The following is a 21,991-nucleotide window of genomic DNA, read 5'->3' on the forward strand; positions in this document are numbered from 1 at the left end:
GGGGTAGTGTGGGTTTTAACAGCGTATCAGCTGTTTGAGCCTGTTCTACACCCAAAATTTGGGCTCTGTAAAGGACAGAAACAGTTTAATCTCAATGAGTAATAAGGGAACTTGTGACTTCTTTTCCACGGTGTTTCTTGAAATTGGTATTTCACATGTATAATTACACTAAGGCTACAGCATCTCTTTCTTCTGTCATTTCAAACATCTTCAAAGAGAGTCACAGTCACCTTCTTGCAACTATGTTGTTGTCTTTCTCTCTTCCTTTACAACATGATCTTATAGCAAAAGGTGTTAGGGGCTTTTTCCTAGCTTGCACTCCTTTTCCAAGTCACATCAGACCTTGAAGTGACTAAAGGAAGAATGTGATGCACATACAACATAGGCTTTTCAGGGGATTTTATATTTTTCAAATACCTTGTTTTAAAAAGGAAAAATAAATACACATTAAAAAAAGAAAACCCAAACCCCACACAGCAACTCCACCCCAGCCAACATGGAACACCAGTTTGCTTTTGGAGGCCAAAAATGTCAGACAAAATATTGATTAAATCTTTATTAAGAAAAAAATCTAAGTATAAAAAAGGTCATTCTGTACACTCAGAGAACAATGAAACTATACAATAGCAGTAAAGTAAGACACAAGTCAATTTAAAGACCCTTGAAATCATGTTTTCAGAATTGTGCTCTTTTCTGCTGTCATCTGCCATGCATTTATTGCCTCCATCAAGACTGTAAACTCCCTGAAGCAGCCACTTCATACACCTTGGAGTTATGCATAACCATGACAACCATTAACCTATAACAAAAAGATGCTGGCTACATAAATGTTTGCTACTGTTAGTTCATCCAGTGATGAACAAATATCCAGCAGGTTTAGTGATAGTACATCAAAAAGTTGCATGGATACTTGTCACAAATGTTATCATCCAGCCAAATACTTGCTATTTTCCATAATCCTTGATGCATTTCAGTCATGGCCAATAGAATAAACAATCGTTACACTAATTAGCTTCATTTAGTCTTCAGCACTCCAATGTTATAGTACCTTTCAAGAGCATGCCAAAGGTACACTTGGATAACAACAAGAATGTGATTACTTTGAGTGGAATCATTTGCCAGACCTAGCCCTCATAACTAGTAAGACAGACAGCAGAATATTGATAGAATTAGTCATTTAGGAGCAAGTAGATCTTTAAGCCACAATAAAGCAGGCAGAAGAAATGTAAAATGAACTAGAAGTATCAACTGATTAAGGCTGCTCTTCCCCGTGGAAGAGGTCAGTTTCTATTAGGATTACTGGTTTCTTGTGCATCTCCTCTATTCTGTCCTCAAATACCAGCATCCATAGGTAGGAATGAAAGTGGTACATGGGTACTTGTAGAAGTTGGGATCAATGCACTCTGCTTGATCAAAGAAACCAAACTGATTACTGCTTGTTCATATAATTGGGCTTTCTAAATAAATTAAACAAAAGTTATTGACAAGCATTCTTGTAAACTTACCCCTGTAACTGGTACATAAATACTGGATAAAAGTGCCACACAGCAGTCCTACTCTGGATCATAGATCTGAATCCTGTTTACATCAGTGTGACTGCCTATAGAGCTGGTATCTTGAAGGCAACTTAACTGAATCACGCATCTTCCTCCTAAACCTATGACGTCTTGTTTTTACTGTCACTTTTCTCTAATTATTCAAGTAAGTCATCAGGATGTTTAGTCCTTGAAACTTCCATTAGAGAAACATCACAAATTATTGCAAATCTGGAAAGAACATGGTAGGCCATGGATATGTCCATTAAGCAATATCATTTTAGCTACTGACAAATATTTTGAAAATACACTTTTCCACTCTCCTAAAGGTTTTGTTTTCTTCTTGCAGCTGAACCCAGACATTAGGAAGACCCCAAGCCTCTTGGAAAAACAAGTCTGTATGTAGCATCTCAGTCAGAAAAGCCATCACGCTGTCCTTTTCAACTGTTGGTACTGCAGAAATATATATAAAAAGGTTATAAATGGAATTTTCATTGTATTTACCTCAAAGATATTTGATGTAAAATATCTGGCTAAATATTTTTGAATGCGTTCATTTCATCTTTTTAACATAAAATAAAATGGCCAAACACTATAAATGGTTGTGCAAGTTCTATGGGTAGATGATTAAATAAACATCACCATAACAGTGAAACAGTATTAGGCACTACCACCTGCATAATATGAAGCAGCATATGAGTTCATTCGTTAAAATGAAAACATGGAGAGGTTCTATAGCCTTAGACTTGATGCACAGTTGACTTAAATCATCAAAACAGCATTGCACCCCACCAGATGGCTTTAGCTGATCATGACTTGTTTACAAACACTTTTACCAAAAGGAAAGCAGAGCAAGTAAGTAATCCCCACTGTTTTAAAAACAGGACTCACCTGCTTGCTGACAGTGTTTTTCTACCAACAGTTGGTGGAGAAGGTTCACTATGGAAGAAGCTTTTTATCCACCAATATTTATCAACTAACTCTGGTAACCCTGCCAAAGGAGAAAAGCCCACAACATTAGACACTGGATGAGTGTCAGGAAAAACTGAAAAGTGTTTCAAAGAAGGGAACAATACCATGCATTGCTTTGTCCTGCTCTGTGATGTTCACAGCATCCAAACAGCAGGAAGAGCTGGAAGAAACGCTGGATTCCGAGTTCAGTCTTGCTGCTCGTGGAAAACAGAGATGCACGTAATGAAAAAAAGATGCTTTGAGAGAGTGCATTATTAATATGTCAGGAGTTTTTCAGTCATGCTGCTACCTCAGAGGAAACAATTTCACTGAGCTACAGAGTGTAACTTCTTTATTATATACACTGTTCTACTACAGTGGTTTTCATAAGAATTTTTGTATCAGTTTCTCTCTCACTCTACTTACACTTCCTTTAAAAGTATACTGAGATCTGTCTGCATAACTTTCACTGAAATCACTGACAAAATTTAAGATCATGGCCACATTGCTATCAAGACAAGCAAGTACATCCTTGAACATTCAAGTCCACAACAACCTAATTGCTCTACTTTCCCTTGTGACACAGGTAAATGCTACACTCACACTAGTGTCCATCCTGGACCTAGGAATCCCAGTACACCACATGTACTCTCAAAGCAGTGATTATTTCACACATAAAGAAATAAAAATCCAAATTGACTTTGTATTGTGTCTAAATTTGCAAAGTAAATATGAAGTAAATAGGAAGTACAGGTAGAAACTTCCTAGACTAGGACTTTTTCTAGGTCATGTTTTATAATTAAATATATTTAATTATATATGTATATCATAACCCAAATAAATAATTCTAAACAGAGTCATTAAAAAAAAGGAAGTTAAATTAATAGCTAGAAGCAGATGGTCATTAAAACTAAAGTTCTGTGATAGGAAAAACTCTCCAATAAATTAAAAGCTATTAGGCAAAGACAACTCGGCCACTTTCTCGGGAGAGGCTCGGGAGGCTCAGCCTCCCTCCTCTTGAGGCGCTCCCCAGGCAGAAGGAAAGGAAGAGGGGAAATGGAGGGCGGGGGGTGTTTGGGGACAGCACGCAGCTCCCGGCCCCGCCGAGCACTCACTCCTGTAGTACTGGTTCTTGGCCAGGAGGCAGCCGGCGGAGGGGACGGAGGCCATGGCAGCGACTCCAGGGGAATCCGGCTTTCTCCGGGGCGAGCCTGCGGGGGAAAGGATGCGCTGTGCCGGGGGGAAGGATGCGGCCGGCGCGGGGAGCGGGGCCGCTGGCCCGGCCCTGCGGCTCACCTGCGTGTCCCAGGGACAGCGGCGGTCGAGAGGCAGAAAGGGGACCCCGCTCCGCTGGCAGCCCCGGCAGGCCCCGGCCGCCCTTTATGGGCCGCGGCAGGCGGCTCCCCCCGCCCCGGGGCGGTGGCACAGGCGGGACGCGAGCGGGGCGGCGGCGGGGGAAGGAGGCCTCAGCCTCGGCCGCAGCCGCCCGGGTCGGCCCGGGACAGCCCCGCACCGGCACCCTCGGTCCTTTCTGCTGCTCTCACCCACAGCACTTCTCTGGAGTGCCTCAGGAGGGACTGGGAGCTGCTGCGTTAAACATTCTCTTCCCCATGGGGAGCGGGAAGAGCGGGGTGAAGCAGACCGGCGCCTGTTTGGGTAAAACTTTTTGTTTTACCCAAGAAACGCAGACGTGGCTATGCATATAAACTAGTTTTAGTGAAGCCAAAGGAATGATCTCCACTTTCACGGCAATGAGCAAAACCTGTGATCATGTAGGCTTGGTAAAATTAGAACAAAGTCCAAGATAGATCACAAAACTACTTTTACCTTCCCAATATAAATGCACAGCTCCTTTTCATTGTAATCATAATGCATGGCAAAATCAGTCCAACAGTGTGTCCTCACCTTTCAGAACTGTCAAAAGAAAATTGGCTATTTGGTTTGCTCCTGCTCCATAACAAAACTTTTTGTCCTTTTTTTTCCTAGCAGGAGCTGTGGATAAGAACACAGAGGTGTAGTGTGTGTGATACCATGTTACTGTCACATCTACTTGAATAGTGCATTCCGTCTCAAATGATAAGGACATAGCTCATAATAGCTCCTAGTGTATTTATAAGGCTGTAAACCACACTGCTGAGAAGCCAGCTCTAAAACAATACCCACGCAGCATTTGTAACAGGTAAGCAGAGTGTATTTTCATAGGCCTTTTTACTGATGTGCTGTCAGAGTCTTAACAACGTGGTGGTCTCTCCTGAGCAAAGATTGAAGGCTCATCACTGAGAAATCTTCATGTCTGACTCAGGAAATACTTTGCAGATGAGTTCACACCAAGCACTATCACCAGTTACCCCATACATTTTTCCTGCTGTGTAAAAAAGCACTGTAAGAGTAGTAGTACTCACTGTTGCAGCTTCTTTTTTATGGATACCTAAATGTATTAGCTTGCTAAATCTGTTAACTCGTTGTATCGGTCACCTTTTTTCCTGTCTTAGTAATCAATTAACATCTTCAGTCTTGTTCTGTTCGAGGGCAATAAACTTCTGCAACACCCCATTTGTTTTTGTCACCATAAATGTCCTCACACTGAGCCCTCTGTTGAGTTGTCAGATCCATTCTGGAAAGAGAGGAAGCTTATTCCCAAAGAGCCATAGGAAATCATCTTCTTGGGCTGTGAGGGTGGGCATTGGTAGTGATAGCACTGTGTCCTAGACAGAACTAGTAACCTTACCATTTATTGTATCTGCTTTTGTATTTCAGCTTTAAAATCCTGGTTTAATATACTCATTGGTTTGTCAAGTACCTTATCAGAAAAGCTGTTTAGGCTCTGACATGCCCATGTTATAGGCTTTGTATTCGACAAGAAAACAGACATAAGTATCTCTCTTGCAAACCTCACAAACATCTGTCCATTTCAGAGCCGTGCCAAAGTACTCAGGAGCTGGGGAACACCAGGTCTATAAAATTTTCAATTGCTTCACTGCTGCATGTGTATAATTTGGCTTTATCATTTTGCATACATGGTCATTTACCACTTTTGTTTTGGAGCCCTGTTTAATGCACTGGAATAGGTAGGGCTTATTTAATGAGAAATTGTCCACTATTTCTCTCAATCTGTTATTATGTCCTATCTATTGTATTTTCTTCTAGTAAGAATACAGAATCCTCTGAATATAGAACTGCAGGTTTCTCCAGTGTTTTTTCTTGCATGGTCATTCTGGCAGACTGTTTCTAAAATACTGGCACAATTTTTTAAAGTACTGCTACAAAACCAAGGCATGCTATTATCTTCAGCTAACAAGAGGGAATTCTGAGATCCAAAGGAGCTAAGATAAAATTATCCACAAATCTTGCATGTCTCATGTGAAAACAGTTTAGGACTTATTTTTTTTATAACTACTTCATGCCATACTTCATTTACCCCTTTACACCTGTCCTTTACTTGAGATCCAGGTTTAAGTACTCAGTGCATTGATAAATCAGTTTCTCAATCAGACATTGAAAAACTTGCTTAGTGGCCACCTATGATTGAGTAACTCACAAAGCATCAATTACAAACTCATGGGCAAGGTTACAATTTAGCTTCCAAGACAGCATTCAATTGCCTTAACCACTGACCCGTTCTTTTCTCCCTGGAAGCCTTGGCTGCAGCACTACTCAAATTCTGTCGTGAATATGGAAGTAGTCGTATTAAATACATGCTGTAGCCTCTTGAATATAACAAACTCAGTTCATCTCCATGCTCTATGCAAAAAGAGGCAAGGGTCCTATGAAATAAATAGTACACAGTCACCAATTCTTTAAAAACACCTTTACAAAATGTACATTTCCAGCCCTTTGAATGACTGTGACCTTAACAACAATGTTAATATAGCATTTGTGTATGCTTAACTATTAAATAGACACAGTACTGATGCATAACTATTAAATAGACACAGTACTGAATTATTTGTGATCCCATGAAACATGGATACTTATCAGAAAGTAACTTGAAATTAAAAATTATATCAATATGACTGATTAAATGGATAAATCTCCCACCTTACCATGCCAGGATTACCTGATATAACCCTTTATTGGACATTAAAAGCAAAATGTCACTGTCACAAAAAGAAAAACAAACAGTCTATATTGAGTTACTCTTTGACGCTGACCTGTTAATTATTCACTAAACAAAGTTTACCTTACCTTAATAGACTTAGCTACTCTTTCCATTCTTGGAACAACTGTGAGCCAGGTGCCAATCTTTCTGGGGACTTGTTTTGGATATTTTCTTCCACACACTTTTATGACATTTTTTTTACTTTTCCTTGCCACTTAAGTTTCTGTAAGAGTAGTGTGGCATTAGAAGTTCTACAGCTTTGCTTCAGGGCTGTGTCCTTTGTATGATTATATGGCTACTCTGACAATGTTTAGAGAGATAGGAACAATTTGAGTGAAAGCATCTTTCCAAATGCATATGCAGAAAGGTACAGTTTTGGCACATGAGGGTTGAGTAGTCTCTCCCCACAAGCCTCTGGAAATGCAGATTTTGCACCTTTTCATAAATCACAGAATCCCAGAATAATCTGAGTTTAAAGGCACCCGGAAGGATCATTGAGTTCAGCTCTTAAGCGAATGACACATGAAGTGATTGAGCTCACAACCTTGGCATTATTAGCACCATGCTTTAACCAACTGAGCTAATTTCAAAATTAGTCTTATTACTCATCCACAACTAACATTTAGTTTCAATTTTTTTCCAGAAAGTATAAATCACTCTTTATTTAAGGGAAGTGTGTATTAGTTTGACCATATGTCTTCCCATGAGAAGACCAAACTTCCCTGAGTAGTATTTTGTAATGGATGTATTAACATTTTTAGAGAACTTTCAGAAATGTTTCCTTCATAGAACTGTTAGTAACTCTAATTATTCACTATTTAACTCAAAAAATTGTTTTGCATACCTATACTGTCAAATTTTGGAGGGAGTTTATAAAAGGTTTGCCTTAAAGAAATTTTACTATGTGAAACTTTACTACGTGAAGTAAAAAAACTTTGCCATGCAAAAATTACTTATCAAAACCTGTTTAGTTTGTTAGCTGCTTCCAAGCAGTGCCATCACTTACTTTTTTTATTCATTTCACTCTTCAGATATTCCTCCAAGTCAAACAGCTCAGCAGGAATACAGGGCTCATCTATCAAAACCAAGAGGAGCTAAGGTATTGATGAAGAATTAAATGGCAGAGTGAGAGTTGGCAGGGGAATGGAAATTCATACTGTATGTAGCCTTCAAAAGATACATAGGGCCTTAGAGCTGCTGGCTTCTGAGCACAGAAGGGACAAGAAACAATTTTTTTCACCACTGAAAATCATCAGCTCTGTGGAAATGACCACTCCCAGTAATGAAGTGATTGTTTACTGGGAGCCCCGGCACTTTCTTCCATTGTTTTTTATCTTTAATCTTTACTACAAATGTGATTATAAACTAGGGAAAAAACAAAACAAAACAACACATTTAATGAAAAGAAAAAAAATTATTTTTCTTGACCGTTTAAATTACTGGATGAGATAACACTGAAAGCAAAGGGTAACTACTGATTTCTAGAGTGCATGGAGCATACTTCTGAATAATGCTGGAACTTTGCTGGAAACATCAAAAAACAGCAAAAGCAGGGAAAATACATACTTTTACCTACAAACTGACTGGCAAAAACACTGAAGACCACTGCATTTCTAAATCGTTAGCACATCTTTGTGCATTTACTGTTAAGTGCCAGTTTTCAAAGGCTGAAAGTTACAAATTTCTCTTTATTAAGTCCAATTCATGTCCTATGCAGCACTACACTCACATGAAAACAAAGACATTTTAACATTTGTCATTTTAGGTTTATCTTAGCACATAATTGAAACCCATTTTTCTTTGGATCCATATGCAACAAGCTGCACAAACTTCTTTCAGCAAGCTGCATCTCTTAAATCTTTCTCAGAAGGCATATGAATACTTGGACTTTCTGTTACTTTTGTTTCTCAAGTATTCAGAAGAAGAGGACTTAAGCTTCCAGTATCACCAAATACAGGGATTATAAACTGGATTGATACAAAATAGAATACATAATTGATTGGAATTCAGCTGAAAAAAGCAAAATTGAAACATAGCCATGTTTATATACCTTTTTAATATGTCCCTGGAAATGTATTGATCTATAGAGATGAGAAAAGTTGGCTTGTTATTCAATTTCACATCCACTACAGAGATGCAGAGCCAAATTGCATATTTTAATATTTTTGTCTATTTTGGTTGAAACAACATTTTTTTGAAAAGCATCCACTTTTTCAAATTGCTGTAAAGAATACTGTGCATTTTGACATACACACACAAACTCTTTTCTCTTTCACTTCTGTACCTACTCTCTCTCTGTCCTTGCAGGTAGAATGGACCCAGGCTCACCAGTTTGAACACAGCCTAATAGCTCTGCAAAGGCATCCTAGAAGGTTGTAGTAGCCCATCATGCCTCACTGTGCATAGACACTCTTCCTCACATAGCACCGAGACATGCTGGCATCCTCATTTCTTGGCTAGTTGTTCTGTCACCAGGCCAGATGCTCAGAATGGAGCAGCATGAGGTGCAAAAGGAATCAGGGAACTTGTGAATAAGAAGAACATACTCATAATTTTGCAGCTGGAAAATTTCCCATTAACCTAGCAACAGAGCTGGCCCAGGACATCACAGAACAGACCTGTTCCAAAATTAAGAAGCCAAAGTGTACTTGTACAGCTGTGTTAGAGCAAAGTGTATGTCCTGAAGGTGTGGTGGACTTACATGGTGAAGTTATGACAGCAGCACCTGAAGAAACATGAAAGCCTTAATTCACTGACTAATCCCTCCAGCCTGCAGAGGCTGGCTGTGCAGGACTTATCACACAAGGACATCAGGTCGGATCCTCAGTTCATTATACTTGTTGTTTCCTTCTCTCAAAATTTAACCTGTTGACCTCAGAAGTGCACTCACCCTTTTGCAGGGACTCTGCCATTTTTTGTAGACTCCCACACAATTTCGTCTGAAATCGTAGTTTAAATATGCTTAGTACCATTCTTTGGCCCTGAAGATAACTGATATAAAATGGCCAACAGCCACACTGTTTTATACTGCAAAATAAGATGTTTACAACCAAAATGGTGAAGAATTCTCTCTTGCTCGTGTTAAAACCCAAGCTACTTGGCAGTTTTTTGGGAAAAAGCCAGAGAAAGCCCTAAGCCTAAGCCATTCCAGGTTATTTCTAATATCTTAATAGTATGGACAATCATGTTCTGTCTCCTGTCAAGGTTTCCTGGCATTAATTTAGGGGTTAGTTAATTTAATGTGACATCACCAGTGCCTAGTGTAAGATCCAGAGTCCAGTAAGCTGGCAAACAAATGACTCTGCTAGGGATCCATTTGAAAACCTACCATGTTTAACATTTGGGTGTAGATGGCTAATTAGGGTCCAGTTATTGCATTTCTTTAGATCTTAATGAATCTAATGCAGTGGCTATTTCTATCTCCACAGATGCTGCTGGTGGGAAGCTTTTCTCTGAGGCTTCTGCAAAACTGCCTCCACACACACAGTGCCAAGTCTTTTAGCACAGCAAGGGCTAGAGCACAGTCCCAATCACACAGCCAGGGAGGGCCTTCTGCCTTCAATGTGCAACATAACAGCAATAAAAGAGAGGAGAACAGGCACTGCCAATCTCTGCTTCTGTGACCATTTAGGAGCCAAAAAAAAAGAGAAAAACCCTAACAAAAAAAAAACAGGAGAGAAAAGAGCCAGAAATGCAACTTCTTTGGGAGACCATTCTTCCCAGTGTCAATCCTAACTGACACCATTGCTGAGCCTCTAAGCACGGCATACTGACACTGCACTACAAGTTGCCTTATGAAAAAGGAAAGGTAGCCAAGCTGCAAACTTCACAAGGGAGAAGTTCCCAGCATCCCAGCAGAATTTGCTCCAGCTATGAACTCATCTCACTGGCAATGAAGGCATAGTTGGCAGCATTTCCTGGAGCTGAGGACAGACAATGAGGAGCTTCTTCATCTCACAAAAGTAGAAGGTGGATGCAAGTGATTGGTCCGTGTCAGGATATACTATTTACATGCCACGAGACTTGGGAATCTGAGGTCATATTCACTGCTACTGAGCCACTAGAAGTACAGGTTTGAAGCAGTATTAGTACAGTCCAAGAAACAGAAGAGGAAATGAAATGAAAGATGGCAAAGGGTCCTTTAATCCAGAGTTTCTTATTCTGTAGGATGTATTTTGCCAAGGCACTAGCAAGAAGACATAAACAAATCATCCTCACCACAGAGTGATGTCCTGTAATGAATGTGCTAGAGACACTAATTAACTGTAAATGAGACCAACACAGTTGAGATGTGTTGCTCCAATCTTCTGCCTCTTATGACACGATCTGCACTGACAGGTGTTTCTCTACTTCCTGTGATCATATCTGAATTGCTGAATCATATCAAAATTGATGAAGAATCAGAGGAATTGCCACTGATGTGCTGTTGATGGGGGCAACGTCCTCCAGGTAAATGAGAGTCTGACCACACTGGTGGTGTTGCAGGTACTTCTCCTCAGTGTGACTTGACTCAATTCTGAATACAGCTGATAGACACAAAACACCTAGTTCCTTGGCTTTCACTTTTCTTATACTTCAAATAATTCTCATACTTTCAGAAGTTTAGCCCATTTCTTTCTGACAAATGAGAACTGAGGCCTGCATGCAGCCTTGCAATTTCAGGAACACAAATATACTTGTAGTATGATTTTATTGGCTAGGCTCATAGTAGGTTTTCCTAGCAAATGCCAATATTGAAAAAAACAAACATAGACAAGGGTCAAAAGATTAGAATTGATAGTGCAGTCAAAGTTTGGTACTGTTTAATGAAGTTTTCATTAAAACTGCTTCTTATCACTAGATCTGTTGTCAAGGGTTGCGTTTATCTACTTTCTGGTTTAGCAGTGAAAAGAAAGGTAGTTTTTAATTTATCTTCATCTTACTGAAGTAGAACAATTGTAAAATAGTTTGACAAGGGTTTAGTCTCAGGTATGAGGAGTCTGATCAAACAGAATGTGCATAACCCATTTTCCTCACTCTCCTTAAGTTCATTTTTTTCCTCCCTTTTGCTTGCATTGCAGTTTACTGCAATTTTCTCAAATGAATTCAAGTCCAACATATTCTTTATACATTTTGGATGGAAAATATTTCACACTCTGTATGCAAGTTGATTTTTGGCAGAATTTTGGAATCAGCTGTAGTCAAAAGGTACAGTAAGAATCAGAGGTTATGATTACTGTTAATTCATTCCCTCCGTTCCTCCTTCTGTTTCCTATCTTGCATCTGTGACAATGCAATCTACCCCTTTTGAAGAATTTTGTTGAGAAAAGCAAATTATAGAAGACCACATAATTAAAGGAGACCACCACAACTGCTTATAGACCAAAACTACAAAAGGCATTGTAGAACATCAAGCTTTATAATGAAACAGAGCAAGAAGGTGAAACATAATAAAACTGTAAACAAATAGTTGATGGTTAATACTTGAAAATATTCTAGAGGATATGATATAGGAAATGCATCTGTCTTTTGTGAGAGTAAAAGCTGTGAGAAGTGCTGGATTAATTTCACATGTCACTGTCAGAACAAATGCAGAGAATAGACTGTTTAAACTCAACAAAAGAATCTTGGAATATCTAGACATTTTGTTTATGCAGTCACCTCCATTTGGCTGATCTCATTTGCCTTCAATTAGACTTTCCAGCAGCTTAGAAGCTCCATATCAGTCAAGAGAGAAGAGTTTATAATTGGCTACAAGTGTTCATATTCACTCCTTTGCCTTGGAGAAAATAAACTCCTGTCAGCAATTTAAGGTGGTTATCAATCCTGCAACCACTGTCTTAGGCTGTCCTCACTTGTTAATGCAGCAGCTGCTGCTACCGTGAGAGAGAACTGCTGCCACATGATGTTTGACCAACCCACTTTAGGCCCTTTCAGGACTGCCAAACAGGTACTGGCCTGCATTTTGAGAAATAATTGTTGAAAAGAACAGTTTTCCATTATACCTACAGTTTTCTTATAAGTCACCTTTGGGAAAAAGTAGTTCTGTGTGCCTGAAAGAGCTTTGGTATTGGAGCTGGGTCATGCACAGCAAGGTTAAAGTCAGGCAAGTTGCCAGAACAAAGTCATTTTGCTCAGCATTGGCTTCAGCTCTCACACATCTGCTCTGTAATTCAGCAGCTTGGTGCTGTCAGCCTTTGGAAGGACCAGTGCCTGAACAGAATACAAGACAACTATTTCTAAATACTTCTGAGGATCTGTGTTCAAGTACTTTTTGGTATAACAGCAGGGCTCTATCCCTGAAATTTCATCTGGGTGACCCAGGGATGCCAAACATCTGAAGTTATTTTTATGAATGTTGTTGGAGAGATTCTTTCTCAAAACCCCACCCTTTTTAAAATTTTATTCCCTAAAATCTTGTAACTTACAATTTTTTTTCTCTTGTTAAACAAAATAGTCACAAATAAGTGAAGCTCAAATTCAATGGTTTAAATATTTAGGCATATTCTTTTCTGCACAATTTACAATATACAGAATTTCAGACACATGTGGACAAGATGGTTCTGCATTAATCAAAACAGGGACATAGAGCTGGGGCAGTTAGTTAGCAATGAATTAAAAGCCAAGGAGATCAAGTCCTAATCTCAAACATTCACATTTTGTACATAAGTACTGTGATTTTGTCTATATATTACTGATAGAGTTTTCTATATTTTTGTTTGTCTGAAAGTGTGATACATACAATAAGGGCATAAAATAACATCTGAACCAAACAACATTTCTGAATATAAAAGCAGTGTTTCAGATACAGTTCATTAACCTCATTCATTTTAATTGTTACCCAGTCCAAAATTATATCCTTTTCTATTACACCATAATGACTTCTTTAATTTGCCAGAAGTACAAAAAATGAGCAAAAGGAAGATCAGAAAATCTTACTGCAGAATTTCACAGTTTTCTCACAAAATATATTTGCAAAATATTGTTCTAATAGAAATTTGTATTAAGGCATGAGTGATTTTATGATTTTGAAGTTGATGGGAACTTTGATAGTTCTGAAATGGCTAGTGTTTCATAAATTGGCTTTAAAATTTAAAATTAGATTGTTCTCTCCTTTTCTTTGACTCATTTATTTAGGGTTTCTCAAATGAATTATTTAAACTCAAGCACTTAATCCACATCAACACTTTCATTTATGTCATAGCTAAGTAAGCTTAGAAATTAGGAATAAATAGTGTAGTTTGGCCCTGTCATCCTCTCACTACAAACACTGGAGCTCAAAACCAGGAGATTGAACTGGTGCAGGTGTCTGCCCAAGGAACAGGGCTCACAAAAATCACTGGGGTGGCCCTGGCAGCGCATGAGAAGCACAAGAGGGCCTGTGAAGCAGCTGTGTTACCAGTGAGTGAACACCTCTGCCTGTGGTTTCCCTGCTGTACTATTCCAGGTAGTAAACAAAATCTGGCTCACCTTGTTCTTTGCACTGGCAGCAGGTTCAGCTTGGAAGGGAGCATCTCTTGGCTGACTTAGAACTCCCAATTCCACCTTCTGTAAATTTGCATCTTGCCAAATATTTAAAGTAATTTTTGTAATTTTTGGTTTGTAAGAGGAACATTCTTAATACCTGCCTAAAATAACTCACTATTTTTTTACTTTTTTAATTATTATTTTTTACTGAATGGAAGATATGAAAACAAGCATTTGAATCTTATGAATTCTGTAATAAAGTTTGGAAATGCACCATTAGCAATGGCCTTTTACATTATGCACATATCTGAGCCACATGGAAATCTGATATTTACCTGTTCAGCTGTTTCTTTCATGGATCTGCAGTGCTGCAAGACAAGCAGGCAGAACTAACTCACATCAGTACCATTCCCTGGACCACAGTAAGGGGGCCCCGGGCTGCAGTGCCTTGTCTGTGTCTGCAGTTCCCTTAGTTTGCCACAGACACGTTTCTGCTTTGCCAAAGATGAAGTCCTCAAGGCCACAACTGCAATCATGCAAGCTCTTCTGTCTCCTTTGAAAGATGTCTCTTGCTCCTGCACAGAACTACAGGACCTGTAGGATCACTGCCTGCTGCTGCCTTACAGCATCTGCACTCTGATCACTCTATTACAGCAAGCCACAGCTTGTGACATTGCCAAAGGATGACAGAGGTGGCAAAAAGCTCCAGGTATCTCCAGATTCAAGGGCAGCAAAACCCACCTCCCTAGATGGTTTCTGGAGTCCATTCAGCTTCTGGATCTCCTTCACTGTCCTTCAAAATTGTGCCAACACCAAATGAATCTCTGTGATTTTCTGATGCACTAAAAACATGGCAGATGCACCACCAAACTCAGTTTTGCCAAGCCCTAATAGTTCTGGATGTGCATCATGAGCCTCTCCTGGTGCTAATTTCTGGACACCAAAGATTGCTTTCAGGGTTCCATCTCAGAAACTGCTCAGTGCAGGAGAGGTATCACACCTGCTTCTTTTTCCATTTTCCAAGTCTAGAAATGTATGGGTATTTTTTCTTGATAGCCATTTCTGCCCGACTCCTTGAGATCCATGGCACAGCAGTGTGGTGTGTGTTAGTAAATCTGCTGTGTCTGTGGATGTAATGAAAGTCTGCAGGCCATCACCAACTGCTATCTTTCTATCTGGTGGAAGCATGCTCAGCTGTGCTATGTAGGATGTGATGATGATATTTTTCTCTGCTCAGTGTTCCTTGGGCAAGGCCAGTGCTTAATACACTGTCGTGGGCGGAGAGCCCAAAAGCAATGCATGCACACAAGACTGAACCACATCTGCTACAGGTAGAAAATCTGAAAATGAGCGTTACATGCTCCATTATCTTTCTTTTCTTTTTCTTTGTTTTCAATTCTGCATACATATAAAAAAAAAACCCCAAAAAAACCAAAAAACAAGCCACCATACCACCAGTGTACCCATTTCAGTTCAATTGATTTAAATTTTTTTTACCAAATCTTCAGCTGTAACAGGTGACAATACCATTCCTTAAAGTTTTTTAATACATCTGGCAGGTAAGACCATGAAAGCAGTAGCTCATTATTTTATATTTATGAACCAAGCTGAGATTCTATAATATCCTGTCCTGATGTGATCTATTGTTGTACTCTTATTTCCAGCCACTTTTATCTGACTGCTGCTAGAAATTCTACCCATAGGTACTGATGCGTTGCCTTTGAATACAATGGCATATTGTTGCCTGTTCTCTCAGTTTGATTTATTTTGGGTGATAAATGAACATCTTGAGGCAGTCATCAGACTTTAATTTGACTGAACAGATCGTAACTGAAAATCACAATTTTCCTAGAGCACTGTTGAAGAGCAGCCAGTCATTTTACATTACCCATACATTGTTGGCTGTTTCTTGGTTCTCTGCAACATGCACTAGAATGCTTTTTGCAGTATTTACAGCACTATTCATATATTTTACTATCAATGTTTTATAAGCTACCAGCAGCAGGAAAAAAAAAAATTACTCACAGAGCATGTGATACTGGGAAGAACATAGAAATACAACACAGTTACATATACACATCCAAAAATATACTAAGTTGCCTCACATACTATGAAAGCTGAAAAGTCCTTTACAGCTGCATATTATAACTTTTTTACTTTTTTTTTCTTCCAGAAAGCCTCTGAAGAGCCTCAGATTTGAGAAAGGCTATACTTTCCCTTTCAAGTCTGTTTTAACACAGCTGTCTGTAGGTCTTGTTCTGCTGTTACACTGATGTAAAGCTGTTGCCAACAAAGGATTCATTTCTGATTTATAAGACTGGAAATGTTCTATCTCTTTCCTCTCTTCATTGCTGTCTTTGCTTTCCCTTGCCTTTTTTCAGTTTCACATTGAGTTTAAGGACTAGTAAATAAACTCATTCAAGCTTCTGTACATCAGCCACAGGATATTGACCTCTGCTGAGCCCAAAGACTTCTCTCTGGGTGAATAATATCTTCCAGGAAACACCTGATCTCACTTTGAAGGCAGCAAAAGAGGGAGACCCTGCCACTTCTTTGCCAGCTTGCCTGCATTTTCCTGTAATCTCAGTTTTCTGATTTATAGACAATGGCAACCAGAATGGTATCTTTTGTTTCTTTTGGTCACTTAATTGTTAAGCATATGTAGAGTTCTAGTAAAGCTGATACACAATTCTTATTATAGCAATCACATCAACTATAGCAGAATTTATTTGCTTTAAAAGAGCAAAATGTTCTGGCTGAGTTCTGATACAACAGAATAAGCATGGTCACCTTTCATGGGAAAAACTTTGTATGAGCTAGGATTTCTTAGCTGTTTTCATAGGAACCCACCAGAGTGTTCTTCCCTCCACTGTGAGCCCAGTACCACTGCAGGCTCTACATTCTGAGAAATATGGGCTGCACCACTGACTTCTCTGCTGGGACAGGGCTGGAGGGTTCCACAGGGACAGGAAGGAGCTTGGGTTGTACATTTTTTCTGTACCTCTAATGCTCAGCACAGTAAGGCATCCTTTGTACCATTTGATTCATCTCATGAAGGATTTATGGGAACTTAGCACTTCTGTGTGGCCATCCCTCTGTGCCACTATAACTCCAAGTTAGCCTCTGTATCAGAAGCTTAACACTTACACTGTCCTCACAAAGGTTTTGAGCCCTCAAAACTACATCTTTTGATATTTGGTCCTTTGTACCTACTTGGTACTGGTTTTACTCCTGTGAGATGAAAAGCAAGACTGCTGTAATCCTCAAAAGTTGAAATCCCTTGTCAGGTCCACCCTGTAGTAGCTGATGGTTTAGATAAATTTCTGTTCAACTATTTATGCACCATTTTTTCTGATAAGGATATTCATTTTTGCTACAGATACAAGGGGAAGACTGGCATTTTCTACCACTTCTGATGGAAAATATGTTTTTATACCAATGTTTGGATTTCTTTAGTTATTGTCTGTGCACCTCATTCAGAAGAAAGTCCTGGAACAGAGTTTAACCTGTCAAAATCCTTACATTTCCTGATAAATTAATTTAAAAAGATATAAAGGATAAAAAAAACAATTGTATGACCTGCTGCCGCAAGCAAATAGATCTTCAGGGAAAGCGGTTTGTTGCCATGCCTTGCTTTGAAACCATCCTGGGTGCTGTTAAGAAGTAGTTTCCACTGCTCATGCTTCCTAAAGTCAGGAAACAAAGTAAAAACATGGTGATGATAATAACTAGGTATGGACTCTGTGCTGAGCCTCTTTAAGGAAGTAACTTTCAAAGATACATGTAGAAGAAAACACCTGCTGAATTCATGCTGTAGCATACATCTTTTGTGTCGTTTGACTTACAGATCCTATTTATTCAGAGTCTCACTGCAATCCCTTCTGCAGTTGCCTTATATTTCATGGAGTGGCTGAAGAGTATATGATGTAAGTATGAGAAAATATTTTCGGAAGGTGAAAGGACTTACGTTGTACATAGCTTACAACTTCTTGTGTAAAATGCTTTTATTTTGTTTTGAGAAAAACCTCAAATGCTGGTTCTTTTGCATCAAGCACTTCTGCTGTCAGTTCCTGGCATTAATTCAGTTGGAGAGAGACTAAACTGGTGGGGAAATTCAGAATATTGCTCCATCTTCCAAAAATGTGCTCAAAACAACATCATGCACTTTTCAGCTGTAACCTCTCCTGCCTCTTTTCCCAGCATCAGGTGAGTGAGATACACAGGATTGCTGGAAGAACCAGAGCAAATATGCATTAATGCTTCTGGAAGCACAGCATGCCAAGTCACATACTGCACTGCTCAAAGTCCACTGGAATTCTGAGAAACAGGAAACAACACTAAATTTACCCTGAAAATCCCTGTTCTTCAGACATAAACAAAGTTCTACAATCTGCCCGGCCTTCTGTGAGTCATCTCTACATAGTACTCTTTAAGGAAAACTTGACTTGACTAAAACACAGTGTCCAGCAAATATCAAACTAATAATGAATACATGTTCCATGAGCTATTGTAAAGTCTTATGTATTTCACTGGCTGTGAAACACTCCACCCCATGAACTGAGCATAAGATGGGTGGCCAGGCTTAGAAGTGCCTCAAGCCTGGCTTTGCAAGGTGGGCAGGATGGCCTTCCCATTCTGTAGGACACACTCAGGACTGAAGTCCTGCCTTGGCAGGAGTGTCAGCCCAGAATGCCAGGCCAGCTCAAGGCCCATTTGAATACTCATGCATACTGGCAAAGCTTTGCACTTCAGACTTCGTACACAAGGTGTACTTAGGCTGTCAGATTAGGGGACAGATTTCAATTCGGATGCTGGTGATGCTCCTCTGGAGAGGGGAACTCATGTGGTCCCTCTGCTCTAACTGCCATTTTCTGCACTCCATGTCTGCCCATCTTCCTGCTTTTTTTTTTAGTTATATTCCTTTGAATTAAACTCTGTCAGTATTTTTCAAATAGAGCAATTTAAGACAACCGGTCTGTAAAGTGAAGCCCTAAAAGAATATTATGCTGTTTCTGATGAACCACATGTAGGAGGAGTGACAGGAATAAATTGGTTCATCCTATTTTATATTTCCAGACAAGGTATTCAGCTGCCTTGATATGAAATAGCTCAAAAGTAAATTTTCTTCGTTTAAGGTATGTAACAGTGGAGTTGCATTCAAAAGATCTGTGTCAGCATCTCCTTGTTTCAAGCCTTCATTTTAAAAAACATGATGAATGTTGTTTTATGCCTGTATGTTCAAGCCAAGCAATTTATGGTGTTTAAAAATTAATACAGATTGAAAAGCCTTTGATAATGCAAAGCTCAGCACTCTGGATTTCCTTTTGCTCTTTTATATGTGCTGCCAAAATATTTGCTAACCAGCTGTAACCTTTAGCCCAGTTTCACTGGGTACTAAAATAGACTGTTGTGCTGTAGTTGTGTTCCTCTGCCTTTAATTTGCTGTTCACGTATACTACAGCGTGTAGTAACCAAGAGCCTTTTGTAGGGCAAAGGTAACCCAAAGGAATACAGTGAAAACAGCAAGAGGAAAACATCGAAAGTTGAATCCTACGTGCAAGCAACATCCTCTGACATTCAGGCAAACCCCAGTTCAGATTTCTGAACTGAACACTCATGATCATGAGTCATATCTAAAGCATTTTCTATCCAATCTCTTTTTTTTTCCTTTGCTACAAACTCTCTATATTCTGATTTAATGTATAAGCAAGGAATTTTAAAGTGTATTAAGCTAGCATGCTTCAGGACCTCACCACAACTATGAGGAAAATTAATTATTCTGATTTTGCCTTCTTTAATACAGCTTAGAACAGTTTAAATCCTCATGAAAATAGGCAAAACAAGCTACGATATTTTTCTTGATATATATTAATAATAATGTACAGACCAAATGCTAATTCAACTAAAATCCTCTTGATCACATTAACTGAAAAAAAGGCTTCAGGGAAAAGTCTTATAACTGTAATTTGCAATATGCAGCACCTCAGCACCTTTTGTCTAAGGGTTTTATAAATATTAAAGCCCAGAATGCAATATATCACTGTAGTCTTGACTAAAAGGAGAATTTACCCTCAAACAGAGAGTCAAGGTCACAGTCACAGTTTCAGAATTCAGGACTATTCCCTGATTCAACAGCCATGTCCTGAAAGAGGAGTAAGAAAAGCAGACATTGCAGACTGGACAAGGTTGCCCAAAGGTAGCAATTATAAGCTACATCAGGCTGCAGAATAAATGATCTGCACCATCCTGATTAGCCTGCAGACTGGGAAGGCATTAAGCATCATTGTATTGCAAATTCCTAATTGCATTCTGCCTCTTGCAAGGCTCTTTGTCTCTGTGGCTGGAAGCCACAGTTTAGGCCTTTTTTCTCTATTTTAGGCTTCTTAACATGTTTTTCACAGGAAAACAATGGAATAAACATGTTGTTTTAAGAATGTGTACATTCTGGGATTCCTAGCAACATGAAGAATACCAAACCTCTGTGGATTTTAATGGCTTAACCAAGTTTGTTGATATTGGATTTAAAGCTGAGAAAGAGCACACCTCTGCTGCTGGAAACACTGGGAGAGTTCTATCCTTACATTCTTTTCTATGGTACAAAAATTCTCCCCTTTCAATTATCCCTAGGTGCCTGTGTAAGTCCTTTTAAAATACCGTATTGTAGCAACAAAATTTCCTCTTAATGTAGTCTCTTTGTATTTATGTATTCTAACACATACATTACACCTCAGAACTAAATGCTGAAAAGTCACACATACATATATATAATTTATTAATTCATCAATACAAGTGACATTTAAGAAATTTACCATAAGACTGAAATCAGCATGTTGCCAGAGGAAAGCAACATACTTTATAGAAAATGAAAAGAAAGCCTCACTCTTCCTCAGCCTTATGCCCAGATGTCAAAGAGAAGAAAGATGTATTTAAAGCCAAGCTTTCATAAGGAATGATTTTCTTACATATAGACATGCCAATCTTCTGCATTCATAAAATATACATGTTCTGAGGAAAAAAATATCTACTTTTTCACTGATAGAATAGTATAATTTGCAAAGGTTTGAATGGTTATGTTTGAAGCACTGAGTCAGACTGCTTCTGTGTACGGCGCGTCTGTTACATGTCTATCAATAGAGAGTTATTTTTAAACTTATTTAAGAACAAAAGAACAGAATCCATAGGCTAAAGACACTATATACTTAAGCATTATCTCAAATTTCTTCAATTTCTTTGAGAAGCTTTAGAATCCTACTGCAAACCATGAGCCTTGTTTTCATTATCATGTCATGTATTCAAAATATTAATGTGTGCATATAAGTAAGAGGTACTGTAAGGGTTCTGAGAGAAATGTGTATGCCTGTGCATGTCTCACAGTTCTACCTAGCTCATTACTAGGTTTTTATTTTATTCAGCTGGTGGGGACAGTGATTCTTTGGCAGAATAATGTGTTCACTTTTTTAATGTGGATGCAAGCATAAAAGCTAGAAAATGAATTGTTAGGAGAAAACCTGCTGACTCTACCACTCAGCAGTATTTCTTGTTCTTAAAATTATCAGCACATAGTTTTATGACTCATATATGAAATAAAGGATGAAGATTAAGATTAGACTAGAGAAGGTATTAAATTTGTGTACCCTCCACTGAGGAAACTGAGATTGGTTAGAAACACAGTGAAAAAAAAAGCAGAAAAGAGGAAAGATAAAATGTCAAGTGAAAGATAAACATGTTTGAATTAAATTTAACTTTTACCTATGTGGGCACATCTACATGGGGACATCAGTGTGCTTGGTTGTGTCATGTTCTGCCTTCTCCATACTGTACATTAAGACTGAAATAATTTGCCTCATACTTAATGCCAAGTCAGCTGTATCACACAAAAGTATTTCTGGAGCTAACATAGGAAATTACATTTTTGAGAAGTGAGTGAGTGTATGAAATCAGAGGGCTTTACCTTTCCTGC

General features: G+C 38.9%; 1 protein-coding gene and 1 long non-coding RNA gene across 6 annotated transcripts; one reads left to right on the plus strand and one right to left on the minus strand.

Moving 5' to 3' along the window:
• Positions 1-541: 541 nt before the first annotated feature.
• Positions 542-3,915, minus strand: PPDPFL (pancreatic progenitor cell differentiation and proliferation factor like). Its single transcript, XM_023921146.2, has 5 exons — positions 3,783-3,915; positions 3,602-3,697; positions 2,612-2,701; positions 2,427-2,526; positions 542-1,988 (listed from the first exon to the last, which is right to left on the minus strand). The coding sequence occupies exons 2-5, from the start codon at positions 3,654-3,656 to the stop codon at positions 1,976-1,978; spliced, it is 258 nt and encodes an 85-aa protein (XP_023776914.2). The 5' UTR covers positions 3,657-3,697; positions 3,783-3,915; the 3' UTR covers positions 542-1,975.
• Positions 3,901-19,333, plus strand: LOC111924868 (uncharacterized). 5 transcript variants are annotated; one of them, XR_002861871.2, is made up of 7 exons: positions 3,905-4,142; positions 4,473-4,665; positions 7,617-7,684; positions 8,893-9,399; positions 10,014-11,034; positions 17,879-17,957; positions 18,232-19,333. It is a non-coding gene; the product is annotated as an uncharacterized LOC111924868 (long non-coding RNA). The 5 variants fall into 5 exon arrangements; XR_015286719.1 differs by having other exon boundaries at positions 4,476-4,665; XR_002861874.2 differs by lacking the exons at positions 17,879-17,957; positions 18,232-19,333 and adding an exon at positions 16,205-16,649.
• Positions 19,334-21,991: the final 2,658 nt, after the last annotated feature.

The sequence above is a fragment of the Cyanistes caeruleus genome, chromosome 1, assembly GCF_971803275.1.
Source record: "Cyanistes caeruleus chromosome 1, bCyaCae1.hap1.1, whole genome shotgun sequence".
Classification (NCBI taxonomy): domain Eukaryota; kingdom Metazoa; phylum Chordata; class Aves; order Passeriformes; family Paridae; genus Cyanistes; species Cyanistes caeruleus.

Bases quoted from the DNA above. Each gene is read 5' to 3' on its own strand.
- PPDPFL (XM_023921146.2), bottom strand. From the start codon at position 3,656: ATGGCCTCCGTCCCCTCCGCCGGCTGCCTCCTGGCCAAGAACCAGTAC. The intron at 2,702-3,601 runs GTGAGTGCTCGG...TTCCACGAGCAG, and splicing joins CAAGAACCAGTACTACAGGA to CAAGACTGAACTCGGAATCC. The intron at 2,527-2,611 runs GTATTGTTCCCT...CTCCTTTGGCAG, and splicing joins GCAGGACAAAGCAATGCATG to GGTTACCAGAGTTAGTTGAT.